This window comes from Prionailurus viverrinus, chromosome E3, assembly GCF_022837055.1.
Source record: "Prionailurus viverrinus isolate Anna chromosome E3, UM_Priviv_1.0, whole genome shotgun sequence".
Taxonomy (NCBI): Eukaryota; Metazoa; Chordata; class Mammalia; order Carnivora; family Felidae; genus Prionailurus; species Prionailurus viverrinus.
Genome location: NC_062576.1, coordinates 16028880 through 16048362, shown reverse-complemented (window position 1 = coordinate 16048362; position 19483 = coordinate 16028880). Strand labels below are relative to the sequence as shown.

Below are 19483 nucleotides of genomic sequence, written 5' to 3'. Positions count from 1 at the left end.
CATTTTTTTAGTCTAGGTGTAGTGTGATTGCTGTCTGCTTTGTAGTATATATCCTTGCTCCAGCTAAACTAGTATTTCCATAATATGTATATTTTACATATACATAGTATATATATTTTACATAGTATATATGTTTTACATACATGCCCTTGCTTCTACACATCCACACCTTGGTCATAGTGTATCTTCAGCTTAGAATACTCTGTGTATCTAAACCTTCTCTGTTCTTCTGAAGGCTAGATCACAAACACACACGTAATTGTCTTTTCACAGTACACACCAGTTCTCCTGAACTACTTTTTGCCTAAACATGCTCTGTTCTGTCATGCCATTGTGCTTTTGCACACAAGTTCCTACTGCTTAGAGTACCTCTCCCTCTTATTTTCTATAAGGCTTTTATAGATTCATCTGGTGGACTTATGTGCTCCTTTTCATTATACTCTTGTTGTTTATATCTACTAAGGCACTGATTGCATTTTGTTGTCATTGTTTGCATATCTATCTGTCCATGAGACTTTATTTCCTGAGAGCAAGGGTCAGTGCACTGCTGTTTTCAAAGCTTATCCTCAGCCACACCCAAGTATCTGGCCTGTAGTATCTAAATAAATAATTTGTGGAATGAATAAACTAAATCTGTGTTAAAGATTTGGAAGTTGTATATTTCTTCTGTAATTTCTCTTTAGGGTAGAATGTGGAGATAATGACTTCTTGGGGATGAAGCAAATCTGAATACTAGAGATGAGCCTTGGGTTAGACCTCAAACATACTTGGTCATATTAAATATTTGCATAACCCACTGATAGAAATAGTTTTATTTATTTTTCCATTCTGTGGAAGGTACAAAGCTTCAGAATTGTCACATTAAGAAATGCTGTTTCTGATTAGAAATGATTTATTTTTGCTTGCACTTGTGTATACTTGTGTTCTAAGAATATCATAGTATGTAAGACAGCTTTAGCTTCTTTCTAGCCAGAATGTAATGGTGATCACTGATGACTAATTTGTGAACAGTTTTAATGTGATGATAAAATAGCTTTTTCCTTTTCTCACTAGATGTTGATCATCTTTCTGAAGTAGAATCTCCATGGCCTGAACATTTTCTGAAAATTATTTTGAGCAGAATATCTATTTAATAACAAGATAACTACATCAAGATGGTTGGAAAACTGAAGCAGAACTTACTATTGGCATGTCTGGTTATTAGTTCTGTGACTGTGTTTTACTTGGGCCAACACGCCATGGAATGTCATCACCGAATAGAAGAACGTAGCCAGCCCCTCAAATTGGAGAGCACAAAGACCACTGTGAGAACTGGCCTGGACATCAAAGTGAATAAAACCTTTGCCTATCACAAAGATATGCCTTTGATATTTATTGGAGGTGTGCCTCGGAGTGGAACCACACTCATGAGGGCCATGCTAGATGCACACCCCGATATTCGCTGTGGAGAGGAAACCAGAGTCATTCCCCGAATCCTGGCCTTGAAGCAGATGTGGTCACGGTCAAGTAAAGAGAAAATACGCTTGGATGAGGCTGGTGTTACTGATGAAGTGCTGGATTCTGCCATGCAAGCCTTCTTACTAGAAATTATTGTTAAGCATGGGGAACCAGCCCCTTATTTATGTAATAAAGATCCTTTTGCCCTGAAATCCTTAACTTACCTTGCTAGGTTATTCCCTAATGCCAAATTTCTCCTCATGGTCCGAGATGGCCGGGCATCAGTACATTCAATGATTTCTCGGAAAGTTACTATAGCTGGGTTTGACCTGAATAGCTATAGAGACTGTTTGACCAAGTGGAATCGTGCCATAGAGACCATGTATAATCAATGTATGGAAGTTGGCTATAAAAAATGCATGTTAGTTCACTATGAACAACTTGTCTTACATCCTGAACGGTGGATGAGAACGCTCTTAAAGTTCCTTCATATTCCATGGAACTACTCAGTATTACATCATGAAGAGATGATTGGGAAAGCTGGGGGAGTATCTCTGTCAAAGTGAGTAGAAGTTGTTTTTTGTTTTTTTTTGACCCTGTGTTCAGGTAGTAAAGGTGTGTGTGTGTGTGTGTGTGTGTGTGTGTGTGTGTGTGTGTGTAAACTACAGAACGTGTTTCTGGAACAGATATAACTTCATCAGTGAGCTTTTTAAAAGATTTGTTTAATGTTTATTCTTGAGAGAGAGAGAGTGAGAGAGAGACAGAGCGTGAGTGGGGGAGGGGCAGAGAGAGAGAGAGAGGAAGACACAGGATCTGAAGCAGGCTCCAGGCTCTGAGCTGTCATCACAGAACCTTACATGGGGCTCAAACTCACAAACTCCGAGATCATGACCTGAGCTTAAGTGGGACACCTAACCTACTGAGCCACCCAGGTGTCCCTTTCAATGAGTTGTTTTAAAAATTCATTATAGGCCCTTTCATTTATTTAATTCATTTGTATTTTTATGAATTGTGGTTCTTATTTATTTGATAGAAGCCAGCCCAATTTATAGCAGTGAAAGGTATTTTTCTTTAATGTCCATCATTCAATTTTAGCGACTCCTGATTTCTAATTTCTAGGTAGTTTTATTAATAACAATAGTCAACTTTTGTGTAGATTAAGGTTAATATGAGGAGAAGCATCTAATGTTGGTGAGCAAGTGGTGAATTCTAAGCATTTTGGAATTTTTAGTGATAGAGAAATATAAAGACCAAAATGATCTAACCCAGTCCCTTCATTTTACAGGTAGGAAGACTTAGTCAGAAAGTAAAAATGATTTACTCAAATTGAGATGGGAAGGCCAGGATTAGAATCTGTGCTTTGGTCTCAATGGGGTAGTGCCATTTTCCATGGCATTTTATAACACATAGTGCTTCTTTTGTCATCTGATGGATCTTGATTTTTTTAAAGGGCAGAGAACTCCAAAATTTGGAAGCTCAATCCATAATCCATACAGGAAGTTCCTTAGATTCAAATACTTCTAGAACTATTGCATTTTTCTTTCTTTCTTATGAAATAGTGACTGGGGTGCCCTGACTTGATCCGACAACCTGATTTGATGACTTATATACCTAGAATATGGATATAAAAATGGAAACTACTGTTAAATTCACATAGCATATTTTTATGAGGAAGAAGTTGGGTGTAACTAAGTTTTATTTTATTTCTTATCTTTTTCCATTCATAAAAGTAATATGTACCTGCTGTCAAAAAAACCCCAAAAAACAAAAAACAGTGTACTTCCCTTCTGTACCTGCTTTTTCCTACCAGGGAATATCTTCTTGATTTCTTTTTTCAATGTATAGAACTTGTACAGTGAGTATTGGTTCCTGATGTAGATAATTTGAAAGGAGCAGCTGCATTTCTGCACCTAACTTACAGGTATGATGATAAATTATTAGGTATTATCACTCTACTGGCTCTGGGTTCTGATTATTGATTCAAAGAGAATTATAGCCATAGCTAATGTCATCACAGTTTATTGTTCTTTTCATATAACATACCATAACTAATTTCTAATCACTTGTATTCATAGGTTAGCATTTCACTTTGTGTGCTTGTATGTTGGCCCAGAGATTCTGTTGCTGGCTCCTTCTAGTAATACAAAATAACACCAAACCCCTGCACCCTTGCCATCCCTAGTCTCTCCAAGGAGGGATTAAGGAGATATGCTCAAGGTAAATTTTGGTGGAAATCAGGACAAGATCATTTTACATATATAATTACTATGTTTAAGGCAAACATGAATACCAAGGAAATTCATAGAAATTACAAACAAATGGATTTTAGAAGGGGAAGAGACCTTACTTAATTAACATTTAGCATACAGAATGGAGGCCCAGTGAGGTTCTGTGCTTTTTCAAGAATCATACGTGGCAGAACCATGACTAGAATTTCCAATGCTTATTCCAAATTTCTTGCTATTATATGAGTTTTTTTAAATTAAGGAATACTTACATATTAAATGCACAGATATTCGGTGTACAATTTGATGAATATTTGTATCTGTATACACTTGTATAATCACCATCTGTATAAAAATACAGAAAATTCCCAGTACCCACTAGGCTCCTTCATGCTCCTCAGTTAACATCCTCCTCAACCCAAAAGTAACCACTGTTTCATCCTCTGTCATCAGAGGTGCTAGGACATTGTATGTGAAGTTCAGAAATAGCCTTGCTTGTTTTTGAACTTCCTATAAATGCAAGCATGCCTATATATTATTTTTTGCCTGGTTTCTTTCATTTAACATTAGATATACCTATACCATTGTATGGATTGATTTTTTTCATTGCTATGTAATATTCCAATGTATAGATATAACACAATTTATCCATTGTTCCTTTGGTGAACATTTGGTGTTTCCAGTTTGGGGCTATTATGGATAAAGTTGCTAACACCATTCCTGTACATTACTATTGGTGGACATAAGCATTGATTTTTCTTGGGTAAAGAAAAATGAGTAAAGTCACTGGATCATAAAATATCTCTGTATCTCTATATTTATATGTCTTTAACAGATGCTTAATTGTTTTTCACAGTGTCTGCACCAGCAATGTATGGCTATAGTATACACTTATGTATTATAGTTGCTTTGCATCTTTGCTAACAACTTGTATTCTCAGTCCTTTTAAATCTAGCAGGGCTGCAAGTATTTTTTAAACTTAAAAGCAAAACAAAATAACAACATTTGAATTCCTTTTTGAAACAAATCTTCCCAGAGTTCCAATATAAAACAGATAAAAACAAAGCTGTTTTGTTTGAGGCAGGTCCAATCTAGGCTGTACTGCTTTTAAGGCTGAGTCTCTGTTCTCAAAAAGAGCTAATTGGGAGATGAGGCAGAAACATACAGAATTATTCCATTAATAAGTACCAAGTTGTAAATATCTCATATTACTTGAGAGTTGTGACCATAAGGAATTCATAGCCCAGAGTCAGTCATCCTGTGTGCTTTGCTTTCCTATAAACGTTTTTATTCTGGGGAAATTGTTTAAAGTCAGTATTTTAATATTTATTTTTGTATTATTTAGTACTAAAATATGGAAAATATTTACGCAGTTTTGAAGGCTTGAAGATATCACCAGATGGTTCAGGATCATATGTAGAAATTGTTGAAGACAGTGATAAGGAAAGCCTTCACAGTTCTACCTGCCTTATTTTATTAACTATGAAAGTTAAGCTTTCCTTTGCTTTGCTTAGGAATTTCCAGTTGTTTTCAGTTAGAGTGGTACCTCTTGCCTGTCTGTCCTTTCCAGTTACAGTAGGAGCATAGGGTAATCATCTGCTAGTATATTTAAGAGTTCCTCTATGAAAGAATTTGGTGGAAGAAAGCATTCTTTCATTCTGGGATGGTGAAGGGAGTCTTCATTAGAGACTGCTGAATATAGGATGGGCTTTTTTTTCCTTTCTTTTTTTTCTTTTTAACTGAAAATAAAAGCCAAGTAATGAGTCGGGAAGGGATGAAAACAGATTCTTTGACTGGCTGATAAGTTTAGTTCTGCATTAAGGTTACAAGCATAGAATTTTAGGTATACTATTTATTGTGTTTTTAGATAGTCATTTCAAGTTCAGTAGTAGAACTAGTTTCTCCAGTGATTGATGTTGTTAACTTTGATGTTTTGAATACTGTGTTCTATTTTAATAAATTATTCACCCATACTCTTCAATTTCATATTAAATTGAGCTATAGTCTTGAATATGATGGCTCCAAAATATGATAGAGAATTCACTGATTGCTTTTATTTCTTCCAAACTTATAGAGAATAGAAAACAAAAATGAGACACTTCTAAATGTCTTTTTGCCTTTCAAGAAATGTTTGTACAGCAAAGTAGAGGGGTATACATTTTAAGGGAAATACCTTATGCAAATTCTAATAGAATTTTCCAAGAGATTGAATATGGAGTAGGATTTTGCTGATTAGTGAATGGTATCTACTGCTGATGCCTGCTCCTCCAATATTTTGAGTAGGAAATGGAAATAAAGTTTGAGGCTATTTACATTAACTTCTCATGAATTGTGGAATTTTTGTGGAATTTCAGTAATTTCCATCTGGGAACATTCAGGAAGTTACTAGAGTATACAGCATTGTTCCTGCTTTTGAACTCATTATACCGTAAAATTGCCTGGAACAAATAAAAATCATCAATAACAATAACAAAACAATGCACCATCGTATACTTAAAGGTGACTAAAATAAAACAGTATCCTAGGATCAGTAAACAAGTTTATTAGGTCAAAAGAGCAAAGTCAGAAAACAAAACAAAACAAAATATAATGGTAACCCTTAAACTAGAACCAAAGAATCACAGCTATAATTCAGAGACAAGTTATCTGCTTTTAGGGCAGAAAAAAAGATATGTAACTATTAAGCACAAATAGGTTAGAAGGAAAAAAAGCAGCGGTAAGTAGAAGAGAACAAATAGGAATACAATAATTGACAGTCTCTGAAGCTTCTAGTAAGTAAAGCAGAGAGAAAACTAGAAGTCAGATCCAGAACAAAGTATTAAATAACAAAAATTCAACGGAGTAAATCTTTTTATTTTTTTTTCAACGTTTTTTTATTTCTGGGACAGAGACAGAGCATGAACGGGGGAGGGGCAGAGAGAGAGGGAGACACAGAATCGGAAGCAGGCTCCAGGCTCTGAGCCATCAGCCCAGAGCCCGACCCGGGGCTCGAACTCCCGGACCGCGAGATCGTGACCTGGCTGAAGTCGGACGCTTAACCGACTGCGCCACCCAGGCGCCCCTCAACGGAGTAAATCTTAAAGATTTAATTAGCGTTATTGATCAGTTCATGAATCAGGCAGAATCCCATCTAGCAAGTAGAGGGGAACTCCAAAGGGCTACAGAAAAGGAAAGGTTTTTAAAGGTAGAAAGCAAGTGGAAAAAAGGATATTATTAGCAAAGAATCCATTGTTATAGACAAGGTTGCCCTCCTAAGGGGAATGGAAGGGGGTCTATCATTAAATTTATAAGTTCTGACCAGGAAATTCCCATTTTGACTGGTTAAAGGTTACATTTCAGGGGGTGTGAAACTGGAGTTAGATTAGGTATTAATTCTGTTTTGTTTTGTTTTGTTTTGTTTTTTTAGTTATAAGAACCAGTTTAATTTGTTCTTTGCCTCTCTGTTGTCATCGACCTTAATTAGGTTGATTTGATGTTGAACAAGAGGGCCTCCACCAAACTTAACATACATAGTCTTATCACAGTTGGATGCAAGCACACAAAGATGGGCTTGGTGCCTGTCAGCTTAATGTGCTAGGTCATCATGAATTAGGGCCATCTTCAATGACTCTTGTAAGGAAGTATAAACATCCATTACACCTCCAGCAGCAATGACCCCCTCTGTAACCCTTGCATTCTGCTGGCCATAACTTAGTCTTATGGCCACATATAAAAGGCTAGGGAATGTGTCTTTATTCTAAGTGACCATGTGCCCAACAAAGAGTTGGTGTTTCTTTTACCAAGGGGAATAGACTGGATATTGGATATTGCAGCTGAATCTTGAGTGCCCTCGGGCCTCTGCCTCCACACCGCTTGGCAGGTGGGGGAGTGGGGAGGGAAGCGAGGTATTAAGTCTTGGTTTACTGACTTTGGAGCCTTCCTCAATGCAGCGACACCATTTTGGGCTTGTGGTTTTTTTTTTTAAAACAATCAAATAAATAGGTGAGAGCAATGAAGACTGTTTTTTGGAAATGGAGATACTCCTAAGTAGAATAGTTATTAAATTTTGAATATTAAATTTCTTCTTAGTGTTCAAAATGGAATTTAGTTTAGAAATTAAAATTTTTTATAATATAGGATTGACAGGGAAGGATAACAAAATGTCCACCTGAGAATTTTCTGAAATTGAAGGATGGGAAGAATATTATGAGCAAGTTAAGAGAAAGACAGGCTATGTTCATGCAAATGATGATCACTTCTATAGCATGTAAAATTAATAGCATGCAAATCAGGATTACAACTCTAGTAGCTCAGATTAAAATATCCCAGAATAATTTTATAAATATTATTTTTTTAATTACTTTGGATTACTTATCCTTTGTGAAGGCAGTAAACCTAGCTTTATAAATCTGGTTGTGAATTGAATGTTAGCTAACAGCAATATTTTTGTAGTTGTGGAAATCGCTGTTCTTCTATTACAAATGGAAGAGATAAGTAGCTGAGAAGGGTAACTGCATAAACAATGAATGCAGATGACAGCAAAACAGGTTGCAAAAGAAAAAGAGCAGAGGAGGGGCACCTGGGTGGCACAGTCGGTTAAGCGTCCGACTTCAACCAGGTCACGATCTCGCGGTCCAGGAGGTCGAGCCCCGCGTCAGGCTCTGGGCTGATGGCTCAGAGCCTGGAGCCTGTTTCTGATTCTGTGTCTCCCTCTCTCTCTGCCCCTCCCCCATTCATGTTCTGTCTCTCTCTGTCCCAAAAATAAATAAACGTTGAAAAAAAAAATTTAAAAAAAAAAAGAAAAAGAGCAGAGGAAAAATTGTATTTTAGAAAATTTTAGTGAAGAATGTGAAGAAACAGCAAGAACGTTAATAAAGCACAGTGCATACTTTTCTTGAAGACTATGGCATTTGATGGCAAAAAGCAGAAATTGGGTATTAGATCATTTATTAATTTAGATTAAGTGTCTTTTCGAAAAATAGAGATCTAAAATAACCATGGTTTTAAACAAAATAGTGGCTGTTACATAAAAGAAGGCAGACCAAGGCTGGTTTGGAAGCTCTGTAGTCATCTGGCATTTAGGCTGCTTCCAGCTTTTGGCTCTTTCAGCCCCGTGGTTCAAGTTGGAGTCCCAATCATATCATCTGTGTCCTTAAGTAGCAGAACAGGGGATAGACTGGGCAAATAAGAAGGTGAATTTAATATTTTTTTAAGGGCATTTCCCATGAATTTCCTTCATTCCCTTACATTCCAGGTAGCCCCTCTCCTTGCATTCTGCTGGCCATAACTGAGTCTTATGGCCACATATAAAAGGCTAGGGAATGTAGTCTTTATTCTAACCAAGAGTTGGTGTTTCTTTTACCAAGGGGAATAGACTGGATATTGGGATAGGCAGATAACAGTCTGCAATTCACTGAGTACCAACTACGTGCCAGATACAGTGTTAAGGTCTCTGTCTTAAAGGTACACATGATCGAATAGCAGATACAGATTCATAACAGTACAATGTTAAGTATTATGGGAAACTAAGAAGAGGTAATGTGTGGTGTTCAGGAAGGCCTTCCTGGAGATTGTGGTATCAAACCGAGAAATAAAGTCATGTTTCTTGACCTTGGCACTATTCACATTTTGGGTCAGATAATTCTTTGTTGTGGGGGTTGTCCTGCACATTGTGGGGGTTGTCCTGTACATTGTGGGATGGAGCAGCATCCCTAGTCTCTACTCAATAGATGCCAGTAGCAAAACCCCTCCCCACTTTGTGACAATCAGAAATGTTTCCAGACATTGCCAAATGCCCCCTGTGGAGGCAAAACGCTCCCCATCTCCCCTCCTGTTGAGAATCATTGACCTAAAGGATAAGTAGCTCAACAAATAAAGGAAAGAGCATTCAGTTTTAACTTGCAGGATAAGGTGCTCCTTGGGTGAGCCATGGCTAGAGCGCTGTAGTTGTTCCTTGACTGTCCAGTGTCTTTCTCTTCCTTAGCCAAATGAGCCATCAAGAGATATTACTCCTAGAAGCAGCCTGTGTCTAATTCTAGCCCTACAGTGTCCAAAAAGAAGAGATGGGTTGGAAGGTTTCTGGCATGACTCCTGGCCCAACCTAGGGGCCTAGCGGCAGGCACAAAAAGACTTAGAGAACAACTGGTCCCTGTTACACCGGACCTATAGACCCTGCCCTTCCACCATACAGTGAAAGTCATGTACACACAATCTCACCTGGACCCAGAATGTTTAATAGCCTAATATAATATAACCTAATATAATTTTTAAAATATAGTAAAATAAAACAAGGCAGTAGTCACTTGGAAGTTACAATATGGACAAATTCTCAAAGAAACATCTAGGGTCGCCTGAGTGGCTCAGTCAGTTGAGCATCTGACTTTGTCTCAGGTCATGATCTCACAGTTCATAGGTTTGAGCCCCACATTGGGCTCGGTGCTGACAGCTCAGAGCCTGGAGCCTGCTTAAAATTCTGTGTCTCCCTCTCTCTCTGTCCCTCAAAAATAAATAAATATTAAAACAGTTAAAAAAAAAAAAGATGAGAAACATCTCAAACTGTGGTATTTATGAGGACTATAGGCAGTTTGGTGTTGCTAGAAAGTTCATTTTCAGGTAAGACGTAGTGGGAAACAAGGCTTGAGAGAGTTGGTAAGGATCAAACTGTGGAGGGCCTTATATTTTATGCTAAAGATCTTGAATTTTATCCTGTAGACCAGTTGATTGCAAACTTCTCTTATTAGTGGGACACTCATTTAAAATCTCATGAGGAAACCAAAATCTTGGTTTCTAAAGTACCTAGAAGTGGAGTGGGTTTGTTTGAAGCAACATTTAATTCTGCTTGTATTTAACAAAACTGAAATGAAACTCGTGGAATTATAAAATTTCTATTTTGTTTTTAAAAGAAAAAATTGATTATAATGTTTTCCAGAATGTATAGAAATGATAAAAATTTGGGTATTATAATCGTTTCTAAGAACACTCAATAAGTATAAGTTTGACTTTATTCAAAAAGAAAATTCAACTGAGTAAATTTGAAGATCTAATTGGCTTTATTAAATGATTCTTCAATCAGGCAGCATCCCATCTAGCAAGGAGAGGGGAGCTCCACTGAGCTACACAAGAGGAAGGTTTTTTAAGGCAGAGAGAGGGCATAAAATAAAAAGGAATTTATTTGCAAGGAATGCATTGTTTAGGCAAGGTTGCCTTCCTAAGAGGAATGGAAGGGGTCTGTCAATAAATTCCTAGTATTGACCTATTAAGTCTTGGTTTCCTGACTTGGGCTTTAACCTAAGTGGCCCCATTTTGCGCCTGTGGTTTTCCTTTTAACAATTATTCTTTTGATCAGACTCTCATCTTAACTGAGAGATATGATCAAAATTTAAGGCATTAGCACCACTCTCAGCTACTACTCTGTAGTTCTTAGCAGCTTTTGTTGATCCTTTGTGTGGCATTCACAGGTCATAACATTTTTGCTTTATCACTACTTGCTCATCTAAAAGATAATCAAGGGCTATTTTTTATCAAGAACAACTTTGGCCAGAGTCTAAAGATACCTTTGTTGGGGAGCTATTGCTTTAGTAGCAGATTCCACAACAATTTTAAGAATTAAGGAGAAGTTCCTTATCATAGCCTCATTTACGTTTATCCCTAACCAAGGAAGTAGGGACCTGCCAAAAGGAGTGAATTCTGAATCATGAAAGCCACCTTTCAACTCACAATGTGAAATCAGGGGAGTCGACCAATAAGTCTTACTTTGCTTGTGAAAAGTTGGGGCTACAGTTAGATTTTCTTCTGGCTGAAATAAAAGGTCGTTCTAACTTCCAGAGGTTAACGCCCTTAGCAGTGGTCTGAGAGATGAAAATGAGGGGATTATCTTTCCAGGCCAGTAGCAGAGTAAAGGAAAGGAAAAACAAAGGGTTTCATGTTCTGTTAAAGTAGGAAGTCTTGATCCATCATCTTGGGTGGAAGCAGTCTACCTTTGTGTCAGCTACTTCTCTTCCTTGTGATTTGATTTGGAGGTCTCCAGTGTCTGTACAGGACTAGCTGTCATGTGGAGCCTGTAGCTGTGTGGTGTATACTCAAGGCTTAACACCTTCTAGTTTTGCAGAGCAGTGTCAGTGGCCAGGAGCACTGGTAAGGTTCTTTCCAGTGGGGCTCAAGAGCGGTTTTGCTCTGATGTTTCCAAAGTACCTAATCATCAGACTGTAAACTGTGAGCTCTCAGCACAGAGCCTGATGCGGGGCTCAAACTCACGAATTGTGAGATCATGACCTGAGCCAAAGTCGGATGCTTAACCGACTGAGCCACCCAGGCGCCTCTCCAGTAGTCTTAATTACATTTATTAGAATTCTTAATTCTTAGAAACCTTAATTTCTAGTGAAAGCTAATAAGTAAACAATTGTAAACTGTTAATACAAGCACTCTTCAGATTTGCAGATTTATGAATATATTTTATAATTTCTAGAAGCATAGGCCTTTTTCACTTTTCCAGTGCAGCACTAACACATCCAAATATCTTTTAGTTTCTCTAATAAGAAGCCCAAAGTAGTTAAGCCTGTGTTCAGTAATTAATGTTGTAGTATTTTATTGTATTTGGAAATGATCTAGATATGTAAAGAGTTTATCATTCAGCCTAATTTAGCAAACCTTAAGGTTTTAAGGTTACCAAAAAGATTTGGGAAAACTATTTAAGTAGACATAAATGTTGCTGAAAAATTCATTTATAAGCTTTTGTCTTGCTTACATATATTTACTTGTTTTTAATAAATATGTTTAGATTACCCACGAAAAAAACTTCATTAAACATTTGACAAAGACAGCCATTATCCCAAGCTATTATTTTTTTGTTGGTAGATCTTGTAAAAGATAATATGAATTTATATGGCTAATATGAATTTATGTGGCTAATAAGCTTAGGTAGAATAAAAGTTTTATATTTAGTGTTGATAACTCTAAACATGTCTGTTTTAATTAAACTATCAACCTGAAACTTGTTTATATAGAGAGTATTTTTTTTCAGATTACGTGAACTTGAAAAACATTTGGGTTAGTTTCTGGTTTTTTTTGAGAGCTTTAGAATGCTCAATCCTTATAAGCACTTGCCTTCAAACCAACTAATTAGAGCCCTTCACAAATTAATTTTAGCAATACTATCCAGAGACAGCACAATATCTCACATTTATAACATATTTACAAACAGACAAATGCAAAGACCTTATAATTACTAATATTTGTGGAGAAGATTTTTTAAATTTATATTTGTCCCTAAATTTATCTTAAGGAGACTACTAGAGCTTAGGAGCCCTTTTAGCAGTTTGTATTCTATTTTATTTAATTTTTTTTAAGCAGTTTGTGTTTTATTTTATTATTATTGTTTTTAAATGTTTATTTTTGAGACAGAGACAGAGAGAGACAGAACATAAGCAGGGGAGGAGCAGAGAGAGAGGGAGACACAGAATCCAAAGCAGGCTCTCCAGGCTCTGAGCTATCAGCACAGAGCCCAATGATGGGCTCGTGACAGCTTAGAGCTAGATGTGGGGCTCAAACTCATGGATTATGACCTGAGCTGCAGTCATAATTTAAGCTGCAGTTGACGCTTAACCAACTGAGTCACCCAGACATCCCACCAGTTTGTATTTTAAAAAGACCTTTTCCCCTTTTTTTCCTTCCTTGAGAGTCATATGATTGTGGGCTGTGTTTATAACCCCAAGAGACCAAAGAATATTAAGTTTCTCCAAGATGGACTTTGCTTTCCTAAGGCCAAAAACTTATAAGCCTTTTGAGATAAATAAGGAAAATTTGGGGATTGGTAAAGAAATAGATTAATTTTGAGTTGCCTCTGGGGCTGACTTTTGTTTTGTAAGCTTTGTAAGATTTGGACATTTGCTTTCAGTTCCTCAAAGACTTGGGTTGTAACTTAAATGACATCATAGATTGATCCACCTAACCAACTACATTACCCTTAATTTGTTTCTTTCCCTTTGGGTTCAGAGTTTTTAATTTTAAATATTTCTGTCAGTATTAAATAACCCCTCTTGGGTGTAAGATGGGCCCCAAAGAGGGTAAAGGATGTTACCTTCCCCAAATCCAGAGTCACTGCCAAAGATAGCCAAAAGAAAGAACCAACAACTTATATGTCCAGGGCAGGTATAAAGCCAAGCCCAGTTGAGTAAGCAAGAAGACAGTAGCTATCCCTGAGAGAGAAAGATCAATCAACAATGGGTTTGGATTTGGAAAGTAAGGGATAATATGAAACTCTATTTCCCTCTTACAACTGGGCATTACTGACAGATTCAGAAGAACTGATTCTGATAAGAATTTTCACCCTTCCCTGGTTTCTGTCAGTTTTTCTAGGATACCCTCTGCAGACTCTGGTATCTACCAGAGTTTCCTCTTGTCTGTTTAAAGAAATAATATAGCAGTTTACCGGAAAATTCCTCAGTTTCATTGACTCTGGGAGGGGGTCTAAATGGGGGCCCTCCTTTGAAGGTGGAGTTGTCTGTAAGGCCATTAATTTGGAAGACTTTTGTTTATGGTTATGTAGTCTTTTCAGAGTGGAAAACAGTTCAGACAGGATTAGTGGATAGACTACTCAAAGGAGGAATAAGAGGAGCAATGGGAGTTATAGGCTTGTTTTAGGTCCCTTTTACATTAATCTTTCTCTAGGCTTTTGCAATGAATTTTTCAATGAAACTACTTTGGAATTTTGGAACCTTTTGGAGGCCTCTGCTTGCCCATTAAAATAGGTGTCCCAGGGGCGCCTGGGTGGCGCAGTCGGTTAAGCGTCCGACTTCAGCCAGGTCACGATCTCGCGGTCCGTGAGTTCGAGCCCCGCGTCGGGCTCTGGGCTGATGGCTCGGAGCCTGGAGCCTGTTTCCGATTCTGTGTCTCCCTCTCTCTCTCTGCCCCTTCCCCGTTCATGCTCTGTCTCTCTCTGTCCCCAAAATAAATAAACGTTGAAAAAAAAAATTAAAAAAAAAAATAAATAAAATAGGTGTCCCATTCTGCTTAATTTGGGAACCCTTTCAAGTGCACTTTTTTTTAAAGTTTATTTATTTTGAGAGAGAGGGAGAGGGAGGGAGAACATGAGTGGGGAAAGGGCAGAAAGAGAATCCCTAGCAGGCTTTTCACTGTCAGCACAGGGCCTGACAATGTGGGCCTCGAATTCATGAACCACGAGATCATGACTTGAGCTGAAACCAAGAGTCAGATGCTCAACCGACTGAGCCACCCAAGCACCCTTCACGTGCACTTCTTAGATGATCTTATCTAGTTGGAACATTCCCCATCATGACCACTGTAATTCTAGGTTGTTTGACTAAAATTTTGCCATTTCTGTATATATTCAGTGCACCTAGCACCATAGTTTTTGGACATAAAATAAGCAAGTGTGCCAGAGGTGGTACACTTGACTCTAGAATTTAAGGATTTCATTAGCTAAGTCTTTGTTTACATAAAACCAGACAAACAAATGTGCAACTTAACACATAGTGGTAACCAGAGGATATTACTGTGGGCTGGCCAAGAGAAGATCTTGTGTACCACGAGTACTAAACCAGTAGACTAAACCAGCAGATTCTAGTAAATGGGGATTTCAGACTGGAACTGGGGAAGGGATTCCAGCGTGGAATTGTGGACTGGGCTATGGACAAGGGCTAAGGACTGGTGCTCTGTTAGAGCCCCATGTCAGTCTAGGCTGACCAGTTAACCGTGGACTGGAAAGCCAATTAGATCGGTAGTTTGAATGCAAAAAGAGTAGAATTCCAACCATGAAGGACTTACCAGTGGCCCTCAGAAATGGCAAGAAAGACCGTGAGCTCAAAAGAGTTCACAGGGTACCGTGCCAGTGTGTTTTGTTGTTACTGAATGCCATTGGAAGTTTGCTTTGGATCCCACTGCTGCCATCAAATATGTTAAAAAACAAGATTCAGGGGCGCCTGGGTGGCGCAGTCGGTTAAGCGTCCAACTTCAGCCAGGTCACGATCTCGCGGTCCGTGAGTTCGAGCCCTGCATCAGGCTCTGAGCTGATGGCTCGGAGCCTGGAGCCTGTTTCCGATTCTGTGTCTCCCTCTCTCTCTGCCCCTCCCCCGTTCATGCTCTGTCTCTCTCTGTCCCAAAAATAAATAAATGTTGAAAAAAAAATTAAAAAAAAAAAAACCAAGATTCAACTGAGTAAATTTGAAGATATTACTGGCTTTTAAAAGTGATTCATGAATCAGGCAGCATCCCATTTAGCAAGTAGAGGAGAGCTCCACTGAGCTACACCAGAGGGAGGTTTTTAAAGGCAGAGAGAGGGCATTAAAAAAAGAAGAAAGGCATTTATTAACAAGGAATGCATTGTTTAGGCAAGGTTGCCTTCTTAAGGGTAGTGGAAAGGGTCTTTCAGCACATTCCTAGAATTGGCCCAGAAATTCTGTGTTGACTGGTTAAAGGTTACATTCCTGACAGGTTGAAACTGCAATAGATTAAAGTCTTGGTTTGACACCATTTGGGGCTTTGTTTTTCTTGTTAACAACTTTTTAGGGTATAAAACATAGAGGATCCCTCTATCATAAAATTAAAAAAAATGTTTTTAAATGTATGCCTGTTTGGGAATGTATTTTCAGATGAAGCATAGGTTAGGGGTGCCTGGGCGGCTCAGTCGTTTTAGCATCTGACTTCTGATTTCGGTTCTGGTCATGATCTCACAGTTTCGTGAGTTTGAGCCCCACATGGTTTCTGCACCGACAGCTCAGAGTCTGCTTGAGATTCTCCCTCTTTCTCTACCCCTACCCTGCTTGTACTGTCTCTGTCTCAAAAGAAAGAGAGAGAGACAGAGACAGATAGAGAGAAAAGGAAGGAAGGAAGGAAGGAAGGAAGGAAGGAACGAGGAAGGAAGGAAGGAAAAAGGAAGAAAGAAAGAAAAATGAAGCATAGGGCAAATTTGGTTTGTGAATAGAGTAACCTATGAAATTGACTGTTGTCAAAGAAAAATAAGGCATATTGTAGGTATTACAACTAGTGCCTATTCAGATATTATTGTCTTCTACCTTTTCTGAATTCAGAACAGCATGGTCCTCTGCCTCTTTCAAATTACCTGACTGATGAGGGATAATTTCATTATTTTTGAAAACATCATTACATGCCATCATTGCTCAAAATCATCAAATGTCAGCCATATATTAGAATCACTTAAAGGACCTTTGAAAAGACCCAGAGTTTCTGATTCAGATCTGTGATAAGTCCAAGAATTTGCATTTGTAACAGGTTCTTAGGTAATGCTGATGTCCTGGTCTGGAGATTTCACTTTGAGAACCACTGCCTCAAAATCGTTCTATGTCTTATGTTGGCTTCATATGCAGACTATGACTTTTTTACCCCTTACCCTCTGGGCCCCCACTACATTGAAATAATTGTATCTACTCAAATATACCATACTGCTCATTGTATTGTTCCTTCTGCCTGTAGTGCCTTCCTCACACTTCTTCATCTGAGCAACGCAAGTTGCATTGCAGCATTCAGCTCAGATCTGTCTTTCCTAAGGATCTCTCTGAGATCTCCCTCTGTCCAGTGAACTTCCTGTGTCTTCAGGAAATGCCTTGGCGAATGGAAGAGTTCAGACTTTGAAGCTGATTAGATTCGTGTTTAAAACCTTTCACTGATACTAACTGGCTTTATAACATCCGATACACTACTGTTCTTCTCTGTGTCTCTGTTTTTTAAACTATAAAATGGAGAAGATGATGATGATAATGATGATATCATCCAAAATTTACTGAATATCTGTTGTGTGCTAGGCACTTTGTTAAGCTCTTTACATGCATTACTTCACTGATGTTTCATATTTATCCTTTCATACTTACCCATAGGTACTTTCAAAACCATTTTATAAATAAAGGACTATGTCTCTCAGAGAGGTTGAGGAGCTTTTCCTCACTCACAGTTGAAAACAGGTAAGCTAGGGCATAGACCAAGTCTTTCTGTCTTCAGGAATGGTACTCTTAATCTCTATGTTATATTTAGTTTACAGGGCTTTTGAGTAGTAAATAAAATAATGAGTGTCAAAGTGGCTAATCACAGGCTTTTGAGTCAGATGAACAGAGATTTAAATTCCAGCTCAATCCTTTATTAGTTGTAATAATAAACCCTGGATGAGTTTCTTGATTTTTCCAGTTCTTAGTTACCTCATCCTCCCCCTTTCCTTATCCTAGAAATAGAGATGGTAATAATATCCAATAGGGATGGTAATAATACCCACTTCATAGGGTCATTGTGAGAATTAAATTAGAATGACTATTAACATTTAGCCCAGGGACGCCTGGATGTCTCAGTCTACTTGGGCTCAGGTCATGATCTCACGATTCATGGGTTCAGGCTTCGCATCAGGTTCTCTGCTGACAACTCAGAGCCTGCTTCAGATTCTGTCTCCTCTCTCTGCCCCTCCCCCACTTGCACTCTGTCTTCTCCATCTCAAAAGTAAATAAACATTAAAAAAATTTTAATAAAATAAAATTACTATCAAGCCCCTAGCATAGAACCTGGCGTAAATGGTCCTTATTATTAGAATATTATTTTTATAATATTGTATATTACATAAATATAATAATCTAATAATAACTTATCCTCTCAGAAAAAAAACAACTGGGAAACTAGCACAGTCAAGTGCTTCATGGACTTTTGTTAATGTTATCACACATTCTCCTGTAGCCTTGTTTAGGGTAGAGATAGTCTTAACTCATGAAATGTTTGTCTAACAGAGCAAATTGGGCACCTGATTTGAACAACCCTAGTGGGGAAACTGACATGGCAGGTGGGGAGTTTTAGCATTACAATAGCAGTATTTGAAACTACTTGTAGATGTCTGATCTTTCCTTGTCATATTTTTCCTGTTTTTGTTTGTTTAGTTTGCCTGTTTATGAACTGTACATAAATGGGATCATAGTCTGTTTTCTTCTTTCTTGCATGTGTCTTTCCTTCTTTCCTTCCTTCCAGTCCTCCCTGTCTTCTTTTTCTTAACATTATCTTGAGATTTATTTTTAGATGTATAGCTATCATCAGTTTGGTTTTATTGCCACAATACTATTCTGTGATATAGCTTACTTAAACATTTATGCTATTGATGAACATTTGGGTTGTTTTTGGTTTGGAGCTATGTACATTTTTTAAGGTGTGTCCTTTCAAGAGCTTCTCAAAAAATAAACACTTAGGAATAGAGTTGGTAGAATCATGGAGGATATGATGTTCAACTTCACACAGTAATGCCAGATTTTTTTCTAAGGAGTTTGCAGTGGTTTACACTGCCACTGTCATAGTATAAAAATTCCCAAGGATCTGTATCTATAAGTCTGGCTTTTTTTTTTTTTAAGTTAATATTTTATGTTTATCTTTCATTTACATACATGTATGTAGTTTTAAACTTACATGTACATCTGCACCAAATATTTAGGTAGTAAAATTAGAATCTTTTGGTGCACAGAAATACAATGCATTTTACAACCATCTTATTTAATTACGTAGGGCAGCCTGGTTTTTTAATTTTCTGATTGGGTAAAAGTAAATGGTACCTTACTGTGATTTTAATTGCTAATTCTCTGATTAAGGGAATTTGAGTACCATATATGTGTGTGTGTGTGTTTAATTTTAATTCCAGTAGAGTTAATATACAGTGTTGTATTAGATTGGGTATACAATATAGTGATTCAATAATTCCATACTTCATCCAGTGCTCATCATAAGTGTACTCTTAATCCCTTTCACCTACTTCACCTATCTCCCCCACCCCCCACCCAACTTCCCTCTGGCAACCATCAGTTTGTCCTCTACAGTTAAGAGTCTGTTTTATGGGGTACCTGGATGGCTCAGTC

The 19483-nt window shown here is 37.8% G+C and overlaps 1 protein-coding gene across 2 annotated transcripts in view; it reads left to right on the top strand.

Moving 5' to 3' along the window:
- TPST1 (tyrosylprotein sulfotransferase 1) overlaps positions 1-19483 on the top strand; it is a 163632-nt gene that overhangs the window by 36763 nt on the left and 107386 nt on the right. For both annotated transcript variants that reach the window (XM_047838740.1, XM_047838741.1), the window contains one exon: positions 1054-1999. In XM_047838740.1, coding sequence (XP_047694696.1) covers positions 1155-1999 — 845 coding nt within the window. In that variant the 5' untranslated portion in view covers positions 1054-1154. The remainder of the gene's footprint in view (positions 1-1053; positions 2000-19483) is intronic.